This window comes from Dendrobates tinctorius, unplaced genomic scaffold (assembly GCF_039654945.1).
Source record: "Dendrobates tinctorius isolate UK_male_01 unplaced genomic scaffold, ASM3965494v1 ptg000164l, whole genome shotgun sequence".
In the NCBI taxonomy this organism is placed as follows: Eukaryota; Metazoa; Chordata; class Amphibia; order Anura; family Dendrobatidae; genus Dendrobates; species Dendrobates tinctorius.
The window spans coordinates 1447127-1470008 of record NW_027361831.1 but is presented as its reverse complement, the minus strand read 5'-3'; the positions used below and the strand labels follow the sequence as shown (position 1 = coordinate 1470008).

At 44.7% G+C, this 22882-nt stretch overlaps 1 protein-coding gene across 1 annotated transcript in view; it reads left to right on the top strand.

Annotated features, from left to right (window-relative positions):
• LOC141052980 (uncharacterized) overlaps positions 1-22882 on the top strand; it is a 177737-nt gene that overhangs the window by 22825 nt on the left and 132030 nt on the right. Inside the window, 1 exon segment of the mRNA XM_073550308.1 lies at positions 3007-3749. Coding sequence (XP_073406409.1) covers positions 3007-3749 — 743 coding nt within the window.

Sequence of the window (22882 nt, the reverse complement as noted above, 5' to 3'; positions counted from 1 at the left end):
TGTCCTCCTGCAAAGCTTTATGTTGAATTGTCAGCAGCGACTGTTTAAGAAGACGCAGAAGCGTGATCATTGATCTGATGATGGTATCATCGCTGCTCACCATCTTTGTGGTGTCATCAAAGTCTTGGAGAACGACACTACTGTCAGACATCCATGCCCACTCTTCAGTTGTTATGTGTGGAGGCTGGCCAGAATATCGATGGGTATGTTGGAACTGGTAATCCACAACTGGCCTCTGCTGATTACAACTCCTTGCCAGCATGTGCAGTGTGGAGTTTCATAAGCTCTGCCAAATCTGGGTAGGTTTTTAGAGACCGTTGCACTAACAAGTTGAGCACATAGGCCAAGCATGGTATGTGTGTGAGCTTGCCAGGCTTCATAGCTGCCACCAGTTACGAACATGCCTGGTTGGTGGTTCAGCGGCAAAAGCCACAGATCTGTCTGATCTATTATTCTTTGCAATAACTGTGCTGGAGTGTGCGGTTTGTCTCCTAGGCAAATTATCTTCAGCAGAGCCTGTTGCCGTTTAGCTGAGGCAGTGCTGCAGAGCTTTCTTGTTATGTGGATGATGTGCTCTGAGATAGCACATTGAAGATTGAGGATGTGGAGGAACAGGAGGGGATGTAGGAACTGATGTAGAAGGTGGAGGAAACCCTGATAGATGTAGGGCCAGCAATCCTCGGCGTCCATATCACATCTGCTGTACCAAGGTGAGACTTGGATCAGGCCTACACGATGTTCACCCAGTGTGCTGTCAGGAAAAATAGTATCTCTGGCCAGAAGCGCTTGTCCATGTGTCTGTCGTTAAGTGGAAAATCCCAGTTGCTGCGTTGGTAATGGTAAGGACACGGGTTATGTTCCTGCACACATGCTGGTACACCACAAATGGAGAGATGGTGGCCGCTGGGGACTGGGTACAGAAGGACCAAATTTGTACATCTGTAGCAGGACAATTTTTGTCTTTTCTTTCAGACCAATGAAATTTCACACAAAACAGGTTCTACAGTATATATGACACAATCAATTTTTGGGATAAAAATGTTTTGTGAACTGACAAGGCCAAGCACTTTTTAAAAATTTTAACCCACCGTGTTTTTATACGAAGCACCTTAAAATGTATGAATGACTAATAGTGATGAGCGAGTATACTCGCTACTCGAGATTTCTCGAGCATGCTCAGGTGATCTCCGAGTATTTGAATGTGCTTGGACATTTAGTTTCTGTTGCCGTAGCGGCATGATTTGTGGCGGCTAGCCAGTCTTAATACATTTGGGGATTGCCTGTTTGTTAGGAAATCCCCACATGTATTCAGGCTGTCTAGCAGCTGAAAATCATGCAGCTATGGAGACAGAAACTAAATCTCCGACCACATCCAAATACTCGGAGATCACCCGAGCATGCTTGGGAAATCTTGAGTAATGAGTATACTCGCTCATCCCTAATGACTAATTGAATCCACAAATTTTTTTTGAACATATATATTTTGAAAGTGTAGTTTATGTACTCCTACACTCAAACAATTTTCAGAAAGTGCAAAGCCAGGAAAAAATAGCAGCGTAATACAGTAATCCTCTTCAGATGTCTGCTTCTTCTCCTTCCTCGGTAGGCTGGGGGAAATACCTTCACCTGCTTCCTAGAGCCTGATTCACTGGGCTGCAAGTGACCTTGATTCGGGTAATGAAGGAGCCCCCGACATGTAGAAATTGGGGACAGGTCCCTGTGTCACCTGCACCATCGCCTGCTTCCGCATAGGAGGTGGGGAACTCCAAGGACAGTACAGTCTCTAAGGGCTTGTAGCTCCCTTTCAAGCTGCCTTGAGGATCCTCTCCCAGGCCTGTTAATTTCTCAAGAAGGGTTCATCCTTCTCCCTTCCTTCTTGGATCACACCCACCGCATACAAGTGATGTTGACCCTCCAATTTGAGGAACGTCACCTTGGTTCCAGCCGTCAGCTCTTGCAGCCTTCAAGGCAAGTATTCCGTCTTTACGGCCCACTGGTTGAACGAGAAGTGATAACGGGTCCCAAACTCTTCAATGGACCCACATCTCTGCTGCCGGTCGTACATAATAGCCTACCCCCAGGTTACCGCGGCTATCGGGCCCGCTAGCACATCTCCAGCCCTGGTCTTGGATCTCCTCGTTTTCTCCAGCCAGCCTAGACACCACAGTCCGCATACCAGTTCCAGCGGCGAAAGCTGCGGCCTGGGTTCGGGCCTTGGTTCTAGGAAAGTGGTTGGATCCGGACCAGGCTTCTGCCACCTTCGCTGTCACTCCACTTCCTCTGGCTCCAATATTTCTCCTGTCATTCCCTCGGGAGTCTCACGTGATTCTGCCATTCTTGTCGCCCACTAACCACTTTACACTGTATGAATGACTAATTAAATATATAAAATAATTTTAACGCTTTCTGGAGTGTTATATTTCACAGATATTTACGTAATACTCTATGCATGGGTACGTGAATACAGAAAAATGTCCCAACTCTTTTTTTTTTTTTTTTTTAGAGTGTTATATACCACAGAAATGTACGACAGAGCACGTAATACTATATGGATCACAATATATTCAATTTTTTCACACACAAAAAATGGTCAACTACCAGCAATGGGTAACTCAGTAATGAGTAACCAATGATGTAGAACTTAGATTGTATGGTGACATAAAATAATTAACTCTGTGTTGAAGGAATGATGAAGCAGAGATGGGTTACACAACGATATGAGGTACGCATCACAGTATGAAAAATAACAAAACTTGGTTTTTAACAGAATCAGAGGCAGCATGGCATAGTTAGCTATCAATGTAGCTGTTCTTAAGTAATATTTAATATGTACATATTAATATAATTTGGTAGCGTAATGTTATGGTGCTGTGGTTCGTTCACTGAGGTCAACTGTAGAATTGTGATCTGTTTTGCATTTTCTATGGACATTTTATAGAGAAATGTTATAAAAATAAAAATGTTAAGGTTATTTTATTAAAAAATAATTGGTTTTATGCTTCGCAGATGACTGTAGCAGAACAGAAGGACATCTGATAGCTTCAATTTTTAATTCAGATGACCCTGATATCAAGCAAGATACATTTGATGAGTATGTCATTGTCCCAGCTGCAGCATCAGCCCTTCACTGCAAAGATCTATCAACTGATCCTTTTGAAAAGTACCTAACTTCTAATTCATCACAGAGTGTTAAGAAAAATAAAAGACGGAAAAAGGGCCGTAAAAATCAAAGTGCCATGGAAGTAAAGAGGCCATCTTCAAGTTCAGAACTGGGCAGGGGTTTTTCCCTCAAAACATATTTTGTTACACACAAAAAATATCACAGAGGGGAAAAGCTATTTTCATGTTCGGAGTGCGAGAAAACTTTCAACAGAAAATCTGTTCTTCTTAGACACGAGAGAGTTCACATAAGGAAGAAACCATTTTTATGTTTAGATTGTGGAAATTGTTTTAACCGGAAATCAAGTCTTGTTAGACATCAGAGAATTCACACAGGGGAGAAGCCATTTTTATGTCCAGAGTGTGGGAAATATTTTAGACAGAAATCATATCTTCTTGATCACGTGAGAACTCACACAGGGGAAAAGCCATTTTCATGTCCAGAGTGTGGAAAATGTTTTAACCGGAAATCAATTCTTGTTATACATCAGAGAAGTCACACTGGGGAGAAGCCATACTTATGTTCGAAATGTGGAAAATGTTTTAGCCAGAAATCAAATCTTGTTACACATCAAAAAACTCACCCAGGGTAGAAACATTATATATAGTGAAGAGCAAAAGGGTAATGATGTTTTGAACTTTTGACTTTCAGGCTCCATATCTCATTATCCACAAATGCTTTGAACTTGAGACTGCTGTCATTTGATAGGCAATCATCTTGGATATGTCATAATTAAATTTGACTTGCAACTATTTAGCATATGATTAGTTATGCAGATTCTTGTCATGTCACTACATTGTTACTGTTTTGCTACTAAAGATCGAAATTTTCATTTATATTATTGTGTTAGTATTTTGTTACTCCACCTTTTGGCTTTCAACACTGCCTGAATGTTTCTGGGTATGCTCTCGATCAGATTCAAACATGTGTTGACCGAAAATAGATCTCAGGTCTCTTCTACACGTTTCCAAAGTTGGTGCATGCTGGTCGACTCACTTGGATATGTGTGGAGTTTTTTCTTTAATTCTACCCATAAGTGTTTGATTGGGTTGAGGGTTACAGTGTTTTGAACGTTGGACTTTCAGGCTCCATATCTCACCATCCACTGTGGCTTTGAATGTGAGACTCCATTAATTTATAGACAATAATCTTGGCTATCTCATACATAAATTTGACTTACAACTATTTAGCGCATGACTAATTATGCAGATTCATGTCATGTCCCTGCATTGTTACCGTTTTGATTCTGAAAAGCAAAATTTTTATTATTTTGTCATATTTTCAATCCACCTTTGGATTTCACCACTGCCTGAATCCTTCTGGGCATGCTCTGAATCAGATTCACACATGACTCGATCGAAATCTGATCCCAGGTCTCTTCTACACATTCTAAAAATTGGTGCAAAATGGTCGACTCATTTGGGTATGTATACAGTTTTTTCTTAAACTCTACCCACAAGTGTTGGATTGCGTTTAGGTCTGGGGACAGTAGGGGACATTCCAGCACTTCTGCTTCATTGTCATTGAACCATTTCTTCTGGACGTACGCTTTGTGTTGTTGTCCTGTTGGAACACTGTGTCATCCTTTTCCTATCCATAGTACTTGTGTGTATGAAGTAACTCATCTTGTAGGATACTCACATATAGCTCAGCACCACCATCGATCCTGGTCAAGTATCCAATGTCTTTGGCTGTGAAACAACCTTATATCATCAGGCTTCCACCACGGATTTCAACATTTTCTTCAATTTCTCCATCCGGTAGACTTTTTCCCTGGTTTCTTTCAGACTCATTTGCACCTATCAGAGCCTAGTCTATTAGCTTCGTGTCATTGCTCCAAATCACTCGTTTCAAATCTTCTACTGTCCACTTTTCGTACTTGTTTGCAAACGTAAACTGACGCTTCTTATGACAATATTGAATTTGACGCTTCTTCACCTTTTTTCAGGCCATCATTCCCGACTTGTTTAATGTGCGTCACATGGGACTTACATCAACATCTGTGATCTCACTATTATGAAGCATATGAACCACCTGCACTACTGTGTTTCTCATGCCAGAACTGATAGGCCTTGGGATGAGCTGTCTTGTTAGCGCCAATATTTTGTCTGGATGTCCACCTTTTGGCTTCTGAATTGATGGACAGACTTTATTTTGTTTTCTTCCAACTGCCATGGCACTCACATGATGCAGTTTGGCAATTTTCTTGGCCATCAGACCACTATCAAATTTACGTATGAGATAGCCAAGATGATTGTCTATAAAAGGATTTTATTCTCACGATCAAAGCAGTAGTGGAAGGTGAGATATAGAGCCCGAAAGTCAAAAGTTCATTACGTTGTTACCATTTTGCTCTTCACTGTATGTTCAGACTGAGAAAAATATATTGTTCTCTTAAATCACATCTTGATAAACCACAGAGGAGTCACAGAGTGTAGAATGTAGAAGCCATTTTATGTATTGTTTGTGGAAAATTGTGAAGCCAGAATGGAATTCTAATTACACATAAAAAAAATCACATGGGAGACGTCCAGAGTGTAAGAAATGTTTTACTCACAAATCAGTACATGTTACTCATAAATCTTGAATGTCAAAGAAATCACACAGTGTAGTAGACTTTTTATTCTGTGAAAAATTGTACAAGGAAGCATACAACTACAGTCAAAGTTCTGTATATTTCCCTTGCTACAAGAATGAATTCCAAATCGAATTTCCCAGTAAAATCCAGTGGATTTGGCGAATTCAAATTTCATCAGATTTTCACATCTCTAATAGCTATGCTATAATTCAATGTTTAGCAAAGAAAGGAGAGGTTAGTGGATGATTTCTGCACTTGCTGATCATTGATGAGATGTATATCCCAGATTGTCAAATGGATAGTGATTTATTCTACGCGTTTCAAAGTACAAAAGACTTTTTCATCAGGAAAGACTATTGGCAAAGAATATTTTACAATAACATATTCATACTTTACTGTACATCTATACCTTGGAGAGATTTCTGGCAATTCCTCTCCTCAATCGGACATTTATGGTCCTCCACCCTGAATCAATTTAGTGACGGATTTAATTCCCTGGAATGTAAAATGTGACCAATCCACCAAGTGCAACTTTCTGACAACCAAGAGAAATTCTAATAGTGTTTTTTTTTTTTCCCCCTCTAATGCAGAGACTCTGTGAATTATTTGTAGACTGGTCAACACATTGTAATTAAAACATCTATGGACCAGATAAATCATTTGATCATTCTTGTGCGTTTTGTTTACTTCAACTAAACTTGGTGAAAAACCTGTGCCTATTGTTGCAGCCATTTCGGAAACAAATCTCACCTCACCCACATTAATTTTTGGAATGAAAAAACCCCTTTACTAGAGATGAGCGAACACTACAATGTTTGTTACTCGAACCGAGTAATTTCCAATGCTACTGTAGTTTCGAGTAATGAGTATAATAGGAGTCAATGGGAGATCCGAGCATTTTTCTGGCAGACCCTACAAGGAGGTCTGGGGGCAATGAAAATGATGAAATGGATAGGAAAAGTGCTGAATGGAAGAAGAACAGCATGGTGATTGACCCCTGGAAGTATCTCTGACTCCCAGATCGCTGCTGAGAACTTGGTTTTGCGACACTTTAACTCCACTTTAAGGACTGACAATAAAACATTCCAAATCGACAAGAAATTGCATTTTACAGGAAAAAATATTAAGAAATATTTTTTCCTGTATGACTTGTATTTAAGGCAAAATGTAAAAAAATATATAATTTAGATAAAGCAAAATTAAATTTTTTTATTAAAAAATAGGAAATTTCAGTGAAATTAATGAAGGAAGCAAGTGCTGCCAAAAATGATGGACTCAGGGGGATTCGGATACACCCAGTATTAGACCTCATGAAGGGCCTCATATACATTCTGTTCAAATTGTCATGCATTGGTACTCCTAGACTCATAAAGGCTATTCACTAAGTGCAAATCCTGCCAAAAATTACAAGCAGGGTCACCCATACACTCTTGATGGCATCAACTGTATTGCCTCATACAAATATTTTGAAAAAAGTGTACGTGTGGTACTCCTATACTCATAAAGGCTTTGCACAAAGTGAAAGCTATGATAAACTAGCATGTCTATTATGACCCTCCTGTGGTGCTAAAAAATCAGCTCAGACAAGACACTAGCGTTAGGGCAGCATAACACCTCCAAGGCATAGAAGGTCTGCTTATGCCAGGTGTCCAGCTATCAGACTCAATAGTTGAAGGTCAAAGAGAAATTAAGGAGTACGCTGGTTTGGTCGGCCAGGTATTGCTTGTTTCATATGTATGACTTTCTAGGGAAAAAAACTGGTTGTTATATAATTCTTTTTTGTCTGTGATAGTAGAATCGGTATGTTCTTTTCTCTTTCTGTTAATAATGATTGACATGCATAAATACCTCAATTAACTTGATTTATACAAAAATAACCAGTCGTGAGGGCATGGACACTGGGAGGGTGTCGTGATTTGCCAAGACCCTTGACAGTGCACCCCTTCCTCTGCTGTACCTAGTGTGTGTCTCCCTCACCTCTCCTTGCTTGGGCAATGAATGAGCTTGCCCCCTGCTGTTAGCATTGCCTGATGGGTATATTTTTCAACACATTTTCCACAATGGCCTTCTGTTATAGCACTATTTTAGATCTTTCTGCTTCAGGAAGAAGAGATGCAAAGTTTTCTTTGTGTCATGGGTCTACCACGGTGAACAACCAGTAGTTTTTTCTCTAATCCCCTCCACGACAGCACCACAGGAGGTTTCCTCCCAATCCTAATTAGGGGCATGAAACACGAGAAATTTAAATGGCCCTCCCCCTCCCTCCATCCTCAATGTTTTACCGGTCCCTATGGATGAAGAGGTTTTCCTGGAGTGCTGTGGGCGGCAAGCAGTCACTCTATACTCTTACCTGTCTAAACTGCATCATTCTGTTATGCCTTGGCAATGCTGGGTGGTGAGGTGCTGGGGGCCTCCCATAGTTTCCCAGCCCTGCACAACATAGTCTCCGGTGTGCTAGAGTGAGCATTGAAAGTGAGACACACAACCAGGCTTAGAGGCGCAACGTCATTTCCAGAAGAGAGGAGATCTCATCCTATTGGATGAAAAGTGCCACGGTATTTGTGACTGCGTTTCTAGTGATGGAGTGTGTGTCTTCCCTTAGAGTTGCATCTGCATATCCCAGCGCAAACCCTGGCCCATTGAGTATATCTGGTAAGGGTTTGGTGCAGGATCTGTCCTTATGGCATCCCACTTTTTCTTTTAGGAAGACAAGGATCCATGCCAAAGTTCAAAGAGCAAACAACAAATCACAAAAGTGCCATTGGTAATAAAAAGCTTCCATCTACCCACAAAAAAGCTCTATGCCAACCGTGCACATAGAAAATAAACAGAGATGAACAATCCCCTTTGATGGAATATGTTAGCGGAATGATGCATCAGGAGATCCAATCATCCTTAGCCACCTTCTCCCAAAACTATACAGGGGGGTCCCACAGTCCCACAGGGTCAAAAAGAGGAAATGTGCCTCGGAGGACAGTTCAGACTCACATGTGGAAATATCGGTGCCCAAGGAATGGTTAGAGAAAGGTGAAGTTACTTCGAATTATAGTGCTGAACAGTATAATCAATTTTTTTCCTTTTCTTTTGAAGACATAGAGGAGTTGTTACTTGCTGTTAGGCTGGAGTCACATTTAACACATAAAAAATCGTTCCGATTTTGATGGCCGAGAATCACACAAATGTTTCTTGAACCGTATGTAATCCGTTTGCAATGTGAGGATGTGATTTCCTCGCATCTAATTATCTGTGTGACATCCATATGGCATCCGTATGGTGTGATTTTCTCACAGCCTTGCAAAATGGACATTAAACTGATCCATGGCCTCAAATATTCGTCCAAACATATACAGTATATACACTGCTCAAGAAAATAGGCAACACTAAAATACCACAACCTAGATATCACTGAATGGAATATTACAGTTGCAAATCTGTATTCATTACATAGTGGAATGCGTTGAGAAAAATAAATCATAAAAATGATCAATGTTAATCCAAATTAATATCCCATGAAGGTCTGGATTTGGAATGATACTCAAAGTGGAATGTCACAGATTCAGCTTCAGTGGAAATGCCTCAAGACAAGGAAATTATGCTCAATTGTGTTTGTGGCCTCTCAATGTGCCTGTATGACCTCTCTACAATGCCTGGGCATGGTCCTGATGAGGCAGCAGATGTTCTCCTGAGGGATCTCTTCCAAGACCTGGACTATAGCATCCACCAACTCCTGGACAGTCTGTGGTGCAATGTGACATTGGTGGATGGAGCGAGACATGATCTCCCAGATGTGGTCAATCAGATTCAGGTCTGGGGAATGGGCAGGCCAGTCTATAGCTTCAATGCCTTCATCTTGCAGGAGGTTAGTGTTAGGCCTTGGGTTCCTGCAGCAGTTCAACAGGAATCCAGAGCCCCACATTCTGTGGTCTCCCATTGTCTTTTGACCGCAGATGAGATTGCTCAACAATCCCGGCTTCCCAGACGCTCTGCCCAGACCTGCTCTGTGGGACTGGCTATTGCTGCCACCTTTGGGTCAGCAATGACTGCCACCTTTGGGTCAGCAATGGCAATGCAGGCTGCTCAGCAGCAAATCGCTCCAGAGGCTAAGTCCTTCTGTCGCTCCACTAAGCATGCTCATGTGAGGATCTCCCATTGGAGATCGGGAGCCACATGTCCAGGTCCTTCTCCAGACCTGATTGGTCCATCTCAGGGATCTGGAAGCTTCCGGAAGGTCCTGGCTATAAAAGGTTCGCATGGCCACTCGGCTATGCGCTAGTATAGTCTCTAGTTGCTACTGTGTGAATGGTGATGGATGTGTGAATGGTGATGGATGCATGAACCTGCGAATGACTCATTAAGATCCCCTCCCTCTGATATTACGAGTGTGTGTAGGGACTTAACTATAGAGTCAGCGCCAGCCAGTGGCAAGCTACAAGCCACTACAGCATCCTCCAAAGTGCTAGCGTCCGACAGTGCGCCTGCTTCCAGGCATTGTCGACTAGCGGCAGTGTCTGTCGCCGCGCTGCAGTCTGCAGCTCCTCTTGGCGTCCGCAGTTGCGACATCGCACGCACAGTAGGTCTATATGGATGCAGACCCTCTGCCTAGGGCCCAGCTCCTGTGACCATATACCGTGCGTGCACTTCTCTGAGACCTGTGATGCTAACAGGCTCAGCCTTTTTGTGTTTTTCACTAAAGGCATCTCTGTGAGTAAACAGATCGCTCGGCTCACCTGGGTAACACCTTCTGCACGGTGGACCCCGGGCGGCGAACGCACTTTGTTATTTTATATTTAGTGCGTTCCGCCGTCCCTAACATTATACTAGCGCCAGGGTCTGGCTAATAATGGCGGACCAGCAGCAGCTATTGCAGTACATTCGCCAGCTGGAGGGAAGGTTGGCGACTCTCAAGAGTTCCGCCTCAGCTGCGAAGGTCACTGAGGCTGCTGCGCAGGCAGTCGCAGAGGCTGTCTCGCGTGTGTCCACGTCCACGCCTGCGCCGACAGTATCCCGCCTCCCGTTGCCCGATAAATTTTCTGGTGACAGCACCTCCTGTAGGGGTTTCATGAGTCAGTGCTCTATCCAGCTTGAGTTATTGGTCGCGCAATTCCCTACAGAGCGGGCTAAGGTGAGGTGTATCGTTTCCCTTCTGTCAGTCAGGGCGTTGGAGTGGGCCATGCCACTGTGGGAGCGTGGTGACCCTGTTGTTCGGACCGCTGCTCAGTTCCTAATATCTCTGAAGCGGGTCTTTTTGGGGCCACGAGTCACTCACGACACCTCTCTCCAGCTACTAGCATTAACAGGGATTCCTCTCGGTCAGCCAGCACGACGTCCGTTTCCGGACACTGGCTTCCGAGCTGGAATGGCCTGATAAATCCCTCATTCCTGTGTTCTGGAGAGGTTTGGCGGAGCATGTTAAGGATGCTCTATCAGGGAGGTTACCGTAAGTCTGGAGGAGCTGATTGCCATTTCCACCTGCATCGATCTCCGTTTTTCGGAGTGCGAGCTGGAGCGTGCTCAATCCAGGCGGAAGGTTAGTTTGGCTCCCAACCTCTTTGAACCTCTAGAACCACCCGAGCCAGAGAGATTACCTCCAGAGTCCATGGAGGTGTCCCACGCGTCCGGCACAAAGCTCCACACGCTGTTACCAGTGTCAACAGTCTGGTCACCTGGCTAACAGGTGTCCGCAGCAGTTGAAAAAACGATCGCGTCCACTGGTAATTGGAGGGGGTCTATTCGCTATAGAGACCTCTCCCAAACCAAGGGATAATAGATAGCGGTGCTTCCTCCTGGGAGGTACAGGTCACGGTGGACTCCGGGGCAGAAGGGAACTTTATGTCTTCGTCCTTCGCCCAACAGCACGCTATCCCGTTGGTACCACTTCCTCACCCAGTGCCCATCAGGATGGTCAACGTGGCGACCTTATCATTCCAGATTACCCACCAAAGAGCACCCCTTAGGCTCTCAATTTCACCGTCTCACCAGGAGACGCTTTCCCTGCTCATTATGCCAGAGGGCATCGATCAGGTGCTCTTCTGGGTTCCCTGGCTCCGTTGCCATTCCGCTCATAAAGAGTGGTCCTCTGGGAGAATACTGGAATGGAGCAAAGACTGTGTGGGAAGGTGCATGTGGGGAGGCATCCAAGTAGCCTCTGCAGAGGTGCCTGCGGATCTTTCCGCGCCCCAATGTTAGGAACAGCGGAACCCACTAAATAAAAATAAATAATAAAGTGCGTTCGCCGCTCGGGGTCCACCATGCAGTAGGTGATATAACCGCTGCTAAGTGGTGGCAGGAGCAATATGGCGGAAATGCGCACAGGGTTAAACTTCACCCAGGTGCGCAGAGCAATCTTAGTTAATTCAGAGATGCCAAATAAGCGCAAACACAAAAGACTGAGCCTGTTGAGGTCACAGTACTCAGTAAAAATGCACACACGGTATCGGGTCACAGGAGTAGCCCAAGACGGCGGCAATACGTCCGTCGACCTACAGTGTGCGGACACTGCCGCTAAACGACAAGGCTAAGATGCAAGCGCAATGTCGGACGCTAGCAGCTGTGGATGTTGCAGCAGAGGAGCGCTGGCGCTGATTCTAACTCAGTCCCTAACCACATACGTAATATAAGAGGGAAGGGGTTTTATAATGAGTCATTCACCAGAATCATACATCCATCCTCATACACACAGCAGCAAGTAAGTCTATACTAGCGCATGGCGGAACAGCCATGCGCGCCTTTTATAGCAGCCGGGACCTTCCGCAAGCTTCCAGATCTCTGAGATGGACCAATGAGATCTGGAGCGGGACCTGAGCACATGACTCCCGATCTCCAATGGGGGATCATCCCATGAGCATGCTCAGTAGGAGGACAGATGGACTTAGCCTCTGCAGAGATTTGCTGCAAGGCAATCTCTGCAATCTCCTCTGCAGAAGATAAACAACAGGAGACTGCAGAATTTGAGGGGCTGGATCCCTGCGGAGTAAATGCAGAAATCCAACGCCTAACACCCCTACTGGGAATCTGAAGACTGTGGCTCCGGTCGTCCTCGAGTCAGTGCCGCCAGGCAAGACCTTTGTCCCGCCTCACCTGTGGTCCAAGGTTCTCACATGGGCACACGCGTCCAGGATGGATGGTCACTTTGGCTACAAGCAGACCACAAAACTCCTGGCAAGCTCTTATTGGTGGCTGCACAGGGCTCGGGACACTAAAAAATACATTCAGGCATGTGCCTCTTGTGCTCGGAGCAGCTCCTCTAAACAGAGGCCGGCTGGGGTACTGTATCCCTTGCCGGTGGCAATGGAGGTTCACGACAGTCTGGGTCGCACCCCGCATGTCACTTTATCCTCTAAAGTGAGAGTGAAGATGCCCGCCGACACACTTTGGCGCCCTGCTCCAACTTCTGCTCCTGGCGACTTAGCCATCCCTGTTGCCTTCCACGTGTCCCTTCTCAAACCTGTTCACATGTCCCGGTTTTCCAAGTCATCTGCCGGGACATCAGACATGTCTTCAGATGAGCCTGAGGCCTATGCCTCTGTGGGACACAAGGTGGTATGTGGCAAAAAGCTTTATTTGGTGGATTGGAAGGCTCAGGAGGGAGGGGGCCCTAAGAGGGGTAATGTTAGGCCTCGGGTTCCTGCAGCAGTTCAACAGGAATCCAGAGCCTCACATTCTGCGGTCTCCCATTGTCTTTAGACCGCAGAGGAGATTGCTCAACAATCCCGGCCTCCCAGATGCGCTGCCCAGACCTGCTCTGTGGGACTAGCTATTGCTGCCACCTTTGGGTCAGCAATGGCAATGCAGGCTGCTCAGCAGCAAATCGCTCCAGAGGCTAAGTCCTTTTGTCGCTCCACTGAGCATGCTCACGAGACGATCTCCCATTGGAAATCGGGAGCCACATCTCCAGGTCCTTCTCCAGATCTGATTGGTCCATCTCAGGGATGTGGAAGCTTCCAGAAGGTCCTGGCCTTTAAAGGTTCGCATGGCCGCTTGGCCATGCGCTAGTATAGTCTCAGGTTGCTACTGTGTGAATGGTGATAGATGCATGAACCTCCGAATGACTCATTAAGATCCCCTCCCTCTGATATTGCGAGTGTGTATAGGTTCTTAGCTATAGCGTCAGCGCCAGCCAGTGGCAAGCTACAAGCCACTACAGCATCCTCCACAGTGCTAGCGTCCGACAGTGCGCCTGCTTCCGGGCATTGTCGACTAGCGGCAGTGTCTGTCGCCGCGCTGCAGTCTGCAGCTCCTCTTGGCGTCCGCAGTTGCGACATCGCATGCACAGTAGGTCTAGACAGATGCAGACCCTCTGCCTAGGGCCCAGCTCCTGTGACCATATACCATGCATGCACTTCTCTGAGACCTGTGATGCTAACAGGCTCAGCCTTTTTGTGTTTTTCACTTAAGGCATCTCAGTGAGTAAACAGAGATCGCTCAGTGCACCTGGGTGACGTTCAACCAGCATGCGTAATACCGCCATATTGTATGTCCACCATTAGCTAGCAGCAGTGTTAACACCTTCTGCACGGTGGATCCCGGGTGGCGAATGCACTTTACATTATTTTATATTTAGTGCGTTCCGCCATCCCTAACAGTTAGAAACCGACTCCATGAGGATGGTCTGAGGGCCCGACATCCACAGATGGGGGTTGTGCTCAGAGCTCAACACCGTGCAGGATGCTTGGCATTTGCCACAGAACACCAGGATTGATAAATTTGCCACTGGTGCCCTGTGCTCTTCACAGATGAAAGCAGGTTCACACTGAGGACATGTGACAGACGTGACAGATTCTGGAGTCGCCGTGGTGAGCGATCTGCTGCCTGCAGCAGCCTTCAGCATGACCGGTTTGGCAGTGGGTCAGTAATGGTGTGGAGTGGCATTTCTTTGGAGGGCCACACAGCCCTCCATGTGCGCGCCAGAGGTAGCAAGACTGCCATTAGGTACCGAGATGAGATCCTCAGACCCCTTGTGAGACCATATGCTGGTGCGGATGGCCCTGGGTTCCTCCTAATGCAGGACAATGCCAGACCTCCTGGCTGGAGTGTGTCAGCAGTTCCTGCAAGATGAATGCATGGAAGCTATGGACTGGCCCGCCCGTTCCCCAGACCTGAATCTGATTGAGCACGTCTGGGACATCATGTCTCCCTCTGTCCACCAACGTCACGCTGCACCACAGACTGTCCAGGAGTTGGCGGATGCTTTAGTCCAGGTCTGGGAAGAGATCCCTCAGGAGACTCTCCGCCGCCTCATCAGAATCATGCCCAGGCATTGTACAGTAGAGAGGTCATACAGGCATGTGGACGCCACACACAATACTGAGCATCTTTTCCTTGTCATGAGGCATTTCCACTGAGGTTGGATCAGGCTGTAATTTGATTTTCCACTTTGATTTTGAGTATCATTCCAAATCCAGACCTCCATGGGATATTCATTTTGATTTACATTGATAATTGTTATGTTTTACTGTTCTGAACACATTCCACTATGCAATTAATAAAAATTTACAACTGGAATATTTCATTCAGAGATATCTAGGATGTGGTATTTTAGTGTTCCCTTTATTTTTTGAGCAGTATATTTATATATATATATATATATATATCATATATAAATACACCTATTCTATGTGTATACTGTACATGTATTGAATCTTTTCTATTATAACATGTCAATGTGACTTTACTGTAAAGCCGCATATGAATTGCCGGCTTTTCAAAAGACACCGGTGCGTATTTCCCGCAAGTCACACTGATGGTCCGTGTGGTATCCGTTATTTTCTCACACCCATAGACTTGCATTGGCGAGTCTTGGCCGATATACGGTGCAAATTGCAGCATGCATATATAATATGACCGACAAAATAATGTATGATGGAAGCTGCCCCATAGATTAATAGTGGTCCGAGTGCTATGTGATTTTTTTTTTGTCTCATAGCATTCGTCCGTATTCCTCTCTAGTGTGACTCCGGCCTTAGGAATACAGTACAATGGGAGTAGAAGAGGAGAAAATGTCCCACACATCCAGGATGAGATATTTGAGGGTTTCAGATCAAGAAGGAAGATGGTGTTCCCTATTCATGACAATGCACAGAATTTAATTCTGGATGAATGGGAGTTCTCCAGAAAGACGACTGTCTGTCCCAGAAGATCCAAAGAACGCTTCCATTTGGATGAGGACATAGCCAAATACTGGACAGAAATTCATCCAGAAATCCAGAAAGTGGATATCCAGGTGGCCAGGGTAGCTAAGAAAACTATCTTACCCTTTGAAGATTTCTCCCAACTTAAGGATCTCCTAGACCTAGCCTGTTGAGGAAGTCTTGGTAGACATCTGTGGCCGCTTTCAGAACAAATGTCGCATCCATCTGCATTGATGAGATGGAGGATCATAACAGCTGTGGCACCACTAGAGAAGATCTACTGGGCTTGTTACCCGTCTTACATTAAGTAACAGGATTCCTAGCAGACACCTCTGCAGAGTCCGTCCAGATAGCAGCAAGGGCTTCGATTTTCTCAAACACCACAAGAATGGCTCTTTGGCTAAAAATATTTAGTGGGTACGTTCTATCCAAGTCAAAATTATGATCTACAGCTCTGGCAAAAATTAAGAGACCACCACATCAAAACCCTGTCATGGGCAGCCCATTCTCCAGACCTGAAACCCATTGAAAACCTCTGGAATATAATCAAGAGGAAGATGGATACTCTCAAGCGATCAAACAAAGAAGAACTTCTTAAATGTTTGTGCCAGAAGCAGTGTGAAAGACTGGTGGCAAGCATGCCAAGATGCATCAAAGCTGTTTTTAAAAATCATGGTTATTCCACAAAATATTGATTTCGGAACTCTTCCTGAGTTAAAACTTTAGTACTGTTGCTTCTAAATGATTATGAACTTGTTTTCTTTGCATTATTTGAGGTCTGAAAACACGGATTTGTTTTGTTTTTAATTTTGATCATTTCTTCTTTTCAGAAAAAAAAATAAAGAATGATTGCTTGGAAATTCAGAGATATGTTGTCAGAAATTTGTAGACTAAAAGAACAATTTACATTTTGCTCAAAAATATACCTATAAAGAGAAAAATCAGACAAACTGAACATTTGTAAGTGGTCTCTTAATTTTTGCCAGAGCTGTATACCCTACAGAGAGGAGTACGTGTTTGGTCCAGCTCTGGACAATCTATTAGTGAAAGAAGCAGATAAAAATAAATCTCTTCCCGAGCCTAAAACCTTCTAAAGAAGATCATTTCGTCCTCCACAAATACCAAAACTCTCAGTACAGAGGTAAAGGTAAAACAGGACATTGGAGCTACCGCACAGGAGGAAGGGGAAAGTGTATTTTTCAGAACCAACGTTCTGAAAGATAATGGTGCCAAACAGGTAGGGGGTAGAATTTCAAGGTTCTTCTCCCAGTGGTAGAAAACAACATTGGATTGAAAAATTCTGGACTCAGTTAGGATGGGAATAAAAATTGAGTTCTCTTCCTTTCCTCCACAGAGGCTGGAAGTAACATCTCTTCCATTGGTGAAATTACAAAAGATCTCAGGAACAGAAATCATCACAGTGACCAAGCAGATACATGTAAGATCCAAGATTTGTATCCTAAGGAACCAAAAGAGGGTATCCATAAGTTTTGCAATGTCGATCCTTTGGTCAGTAGCAGTATGCATTTAAACATTTCCATGGGCCCAGGGTCATACAAGGTTTCTCCAGAGTTCTATTCTTTCTCATTGGGACAAAACTCCATTCATACTCAGCACGAGAATCTCCCTTCCTCACTACATAAAAATATCTCTCAACTTGTGGCTCAACGAAGAAAATCTGGTAACTGGAATATCTCGGGGTCAACATGCTCTCTCCAGTGACAACAGATACCAGAAAAAAAAGTTGGGGAGCATTTACAGTACATCTCAGATAGTCTTCCAGGGAGTATGGTCGAAAGGAATGGATGGCCAGTCCTCAAATGTCAGGGAATTAATTTCCATGGAGGAAGTCAACAGAGCAGCAAGATCTGTACTTCAGGGGACTCATGTCAAAATTTATTCAGACAATTTGACCACAGTGGTCCATATATGTCATCAGAGCCACACAAAGTACACGAACCTGTGAGAAGTCTTGGCAATTATTTTCTGTTGGGCAGAATGTTATCTGTTGTCTTTGTCAGCCCTTCACCTACAAGTGATTCAACAATATCAAAGCAGGCTTTCTGAGCAGAACAGATTAGAGATGGGCGAACCCGAACAGTAAAGTTCAGCATCCCTACCGAACACCTACTGTTCCGGGACAGACACCGAACACGGGCTTCACCAGGAAGTCCGTGTTACTGTTTGGGTTCAGCTGAACGAACCCCATGTGTTTGTCATGCTGTAATCACAATCATCCCCGCCAGTCAGAGAGCCACGGTTCCCATGCTGTCAAAAGATAACGGGAGCGCTCAGCTGTGATCGGGGGTATAAACTTTACCTTCAGTCAATAGTGTCAGCTGATGGGACTACAACTCCCATCATCTGACACCTGCTACCGCTAATTACAGTGAGAGCAGGAGCGTCGGATGGGAGTTTTCAGTCACGGTGCTGGTGAGAATGTCACCAAGGTTATGGAGGTAACCTCTATGATGTCACCCCTGGTTACTGAGGCTGTGCTCGCAGCATCTCATTCACCAGTGGTTTTCAGCCAGGATGGTCTCATCTTGGCACCATCCAGGTTTGAAAACTGTTTATCCCCCAGACAAGGATTATGTCGTGGGACAGAACGATGGACAGGTATGGTATATTGTTGTTTTTTTATTTTAATTTTATTACAGGAGATCGATGGCTTCACTTGGATTAGGCGTTTAAATAAAAATGGAAAACTATGTTTAGTCTTATTTGAAATAAAGGTATTTTTTCTGGCTGTGTCTTTATTTACAACTATAGGATTAGTAATGGATAGGTTTCTTATAGGCGCCTCTCCATTACTAAGCTGTGGGCTTGATGTCACCTGACAATACAAAGGTGACATCAACCCCACAAATATGAACCTACACTTTTCCTTTTATCTTACCTGCCTCCCCAGGTCATGAGGTTGGTCCGGCTCCTCATTTCTTCCTGCAGGCAACATGGGATGCAGCCTCAACAGTTCTGGACCCGGCTCAGCTTCCTCCTTAAACTCCCCCTCTCCTTTAACTCGCCATTCCATTGGCGAGAGTTCTTGCAGTAGCTGTTGCCACTCCTCCATCTCTTGAATGATCTGTTGCCAAAAAAATTGGTCTTATTCATAACGATTGGGAGGTTTTCCAGCTGTCTCCCGTTCAGTGCAACGTAAATCAGGATGGGTGGTCAAGTCAGGTTGGGCAGCTGTGAACGGGGACGTGTCCGGGTTCAATGGAACAGCCATCTCGGGAGTTTCAGGTTCTCGCCCTTCCCTTGGACTAGTGGGTAGTGGGTATCCGGTTGTACTGTGCATTTGGTTATTGAACACCCAGACCAGCCCAGCTACATACTCGACCCAATGGAATTTCCTATCTTCCATCAACATTCTCAACATCTGAATCAGCGTTCGGTTGAAACGTTCGCAGGCCACATTTCCCTGCGAGTTGTAAGGTGTTGTCCTGGACTTCTCAATTCGATACAGACGGTGGAGCATCCCCATCACTCACCTTGAAAGCAAACAGCTTGGTCAGAATGGATCCTTTTGGGGCATCCATACACCTGGATGAAATCTCGACAGATGGCCTGCGCAGCTGACTCAGCCATCTGATCACGGGTCAGAGTCACCACAGCAAACTCAGTCATCACAAGACCATGTTATTATCCGAGATGAGTGGGACCCACGGTCAAGTAGTAGATTATTAGCAGCTCCAGGAGAGCACAGGTCACAATTGTCTGCGTAGGGGCTCTGTTATGAGTTCATTTTCTTCTTCACCTCTGATGTCTGATGAACTCCCTCTGCTGGTGAAAGGAGGTAGTGGAATTGATCTGGATGGGAAGAACCTGTCATCTGAACAGGTGGAGTGTGATTGAGCATCAGGAATTTCTGAGTGGATATAAGGCAGCCGACGCCCTGCAGGGTTGCTGGTGATCCTTTCTGCTCTGAGCTCTGGCATCCAGTTTAGTTCCTGTCTACTAAAAGCTAAGTTTTTGCTCTGCTATTTTTCCATGAGATTTTGTCTGTTTACTTAGTGTTTGTGTTCAGCCTGCCCTGGTTGGGACGGGCTGAACTCCATTTTTGTCTCTGATCAGTTGATCTCTTTGCTCTGTCTTCAGAATATACCTGAGTGCTGATATAGTGATTTTGAAGTCTAGTGACTTCAGGGCCTTTTCTATCAGACGTGTTGGACATTATTTTTGGCAGGGTTTTTTGCGTGATTGCAGCCAGCATCTTTTCTGTCCTTTCCTATCTAGTTAGTTGGGCCCCATCATTTGCTCAGCCTGTCTTTCTGTCTGTGTTTGTGTTTTCATCTGTTTTTCACCGACAATACATGTTGGGGGCTGTCTATTGCTTTGGTGTCTGCTCTGGGGCAGTTTAGATTTCCCCTTTATTTCTTTAGGCTTATTTAGCTCTCCGGCTGTGACGAGGGGTCTAGGGCACCGTAGGAACCCCCCACAGCTACTGTTAGTTGTGGTGAATAGGATCAGGGGTCTGCAATCCGCTAGCTACCAACCTCTCTGGTTTTCTGGACTTAGCTTGTGTTTTTGTTTTTTCCTCCTCCGTGACTCATTCATAACAGAATCACCAGCCATACCGCAGATTCTAGGGTACTCAATAATAGGAGAGAATTGTAAAAAAAAAAAAAAGTGTCAGAATTTTTTTGTGTATATTTTTTCCTCTATTTCTCTGAGGCCGTAGGGGGAATTTTTTCTCAATGGAGATTAAGCAATTGTCTGATCGTGTGGAGCAGCTCACTGCTGAAGTGTGGGGAATTTCCGCCTATCTTGCTCATTCACATACTGCTGAACCAAAGATCCCTACTCCTGATGTGTTTTTTGGGGATCGGTCTAAATTTTTGAATTTTAAGAATAATTGTAAATTATTTTTCGCCTTGAAGCCTAACTCATCGGGGAGCTCCGCACAGCAGGTTAAAATTATCATCTCTTTGCTGCGCGGCGATCCCCAGGATTGGGCGTTTTCTTTAAAACCTGATGATCCTATTCTAACTAATGTGAACGCATTCTTTCAAGCCTTGGAGTTGTTGTATGATGAACCTAATGCTATTGATCAGGCTGAAAAGGCCCTGTTGGCATTGAGCCAGGGTCAGGATTCTGCAGAGTTGTACTGTCAAAAATTCCGAAAGTGGGCGGTCCTTACTACCTGGAATGATGGTGCCTTGGCAGCTCTCTTTCGGAAGGGTTTGTCAGAAACTGTAAAGGATACTATGGTGGGATTTCCTGTTCCCTCTGGTCTTGACGATTCTATGTCATTAGCCATTCAGGTTGATCGGCGTTTGCATGAACGCAAAACTGCACGAGAGGTGTTGCCACCTGTTGAACAAATGTCTGAACCTATGCAATGTGATAGATTTTTGTCTAGGGTGCAACGTCAGGAGTTCAAAAGGCGTAATAAGCTGTGTTTTTTTTGTGGAGATGCCTCTCATATTATTTCTGTCTGCCCTAAACGAGAGAAACGTTTTGCACACACATTTGCTCTGGGTGGTGTTCAACCTAAGTTTCTTCTGGCAATTACTCTGATCTGCTCCCTGTCCACATTTTCTGCTAAGGCTTTTGTGGATTCGGGAGCAGCTCTGAACCTGATGGACTTGGATTTTGCTAAACGTTGTGGGTTTCCTATGACACCTCTGCGGACACCTATCGCTTTGAGGGGTATTGATGCTACTCCTTTGGTGAAGAATAAACCTCAGTTTTGGACCCAGGTGGTAATGCGGGTCGACCCAGACCATCAAGAAAATTGCAGATTTTTGGTGTTGCATAATTTGCATGATACCATTGTTCTGGGGTTTCCTTGGTTGCAAATCCATAATCCAGTTTTGGATTGGAAATCTTTGTCTGTGGTGAGTTGGGGTTGTCGGTGTGCCCTTAGTTACGCTCCTGTTTTCTCCACCTCTCCCCAGTCGCATGATGTTCCTGACTATTTGGCTGATTTTTATGATGTATTTAGTGAGAATGAGTCTGCATCTTTGCCTCCTCATAGGAGTTATGACTGTGCAATTGAGCTGAGCCCTGGGTGTAAATTTCCCAAGGGTCGACTTTTCAATTTATCTGTACCCGAGCACGAGGCTATGCGATCCTATATTAAGGAGTCTTTGGAGAAGGGTCATATTAGACCATCCTCTTCACCCTTAGGTGCTGGGTTTTTTTTCGTGGCCAAGAAAGATGGTTCATTAAGGCCTTGTATTGACTATCGTTCCCTCAACAAAATTACTGTTAAATATCAGTATCCGTTACCCCTGATTTCTGATCTATTCTCCAGAGTTAAAGGTGCTTGCTGGTTTACCAAGCTTGACCTCAGGGGGCGTATAATCTTATTCGCATTAAGCATGGGGATGAATGGAAGATGGCGTTTAATACTCCGGAGGGACATTTTGAGTACCTGGTGATGCCTTTTGGGCTCACTAATGCCCCTTCTGTGCTTCATGAATGATATTTTCCGAGACTTTGTAGATACATTTTTGATCATCTATCTGGATGATATTTTGATCTTTTCCAAGGATTGGGACTCTCATGTGGAACATGTTCGGACTGTGTTCCGGATTTTGAGGAAGAATTCCCTGTATGTCAAGGGATAGAAATGCCTTTTTGGGGTACACAGGATTTCAGTTTTGGGATTTATTTTGTCTCCGTCAACTATTGAAATGGACCCGGCCAAGGTACAGGCCATTTATGATTGGGTTCAGCCCACTTCTTTGAAGGCCCTCCAGAAGTTTTTGGGTTTTGCTAATTTTTATCGTAAATTTATAGCTAATTTTTCTGGTATTGCCAAACCATTGACTGATTTGACTAAGAAGGTTGCTGATGTGCTGAATTGGTCTCCGGAGGCTGTTTCTTCCTTTCAGGAGCTGAAGCAAAGGTTCACTTCTGCTCCGGTCTTGCGGCAACCTGATGTCTCACTCCCGTTTCAGGTAGAGGTGGACGCTTCTGAGATTGGTGCAGGAGCTGTTTTTTCCCAAAAAGATCCTGTAACATCTAAAATGAATCCCTGTGCTTTCTTTTCCTGAAAGTTCTCCC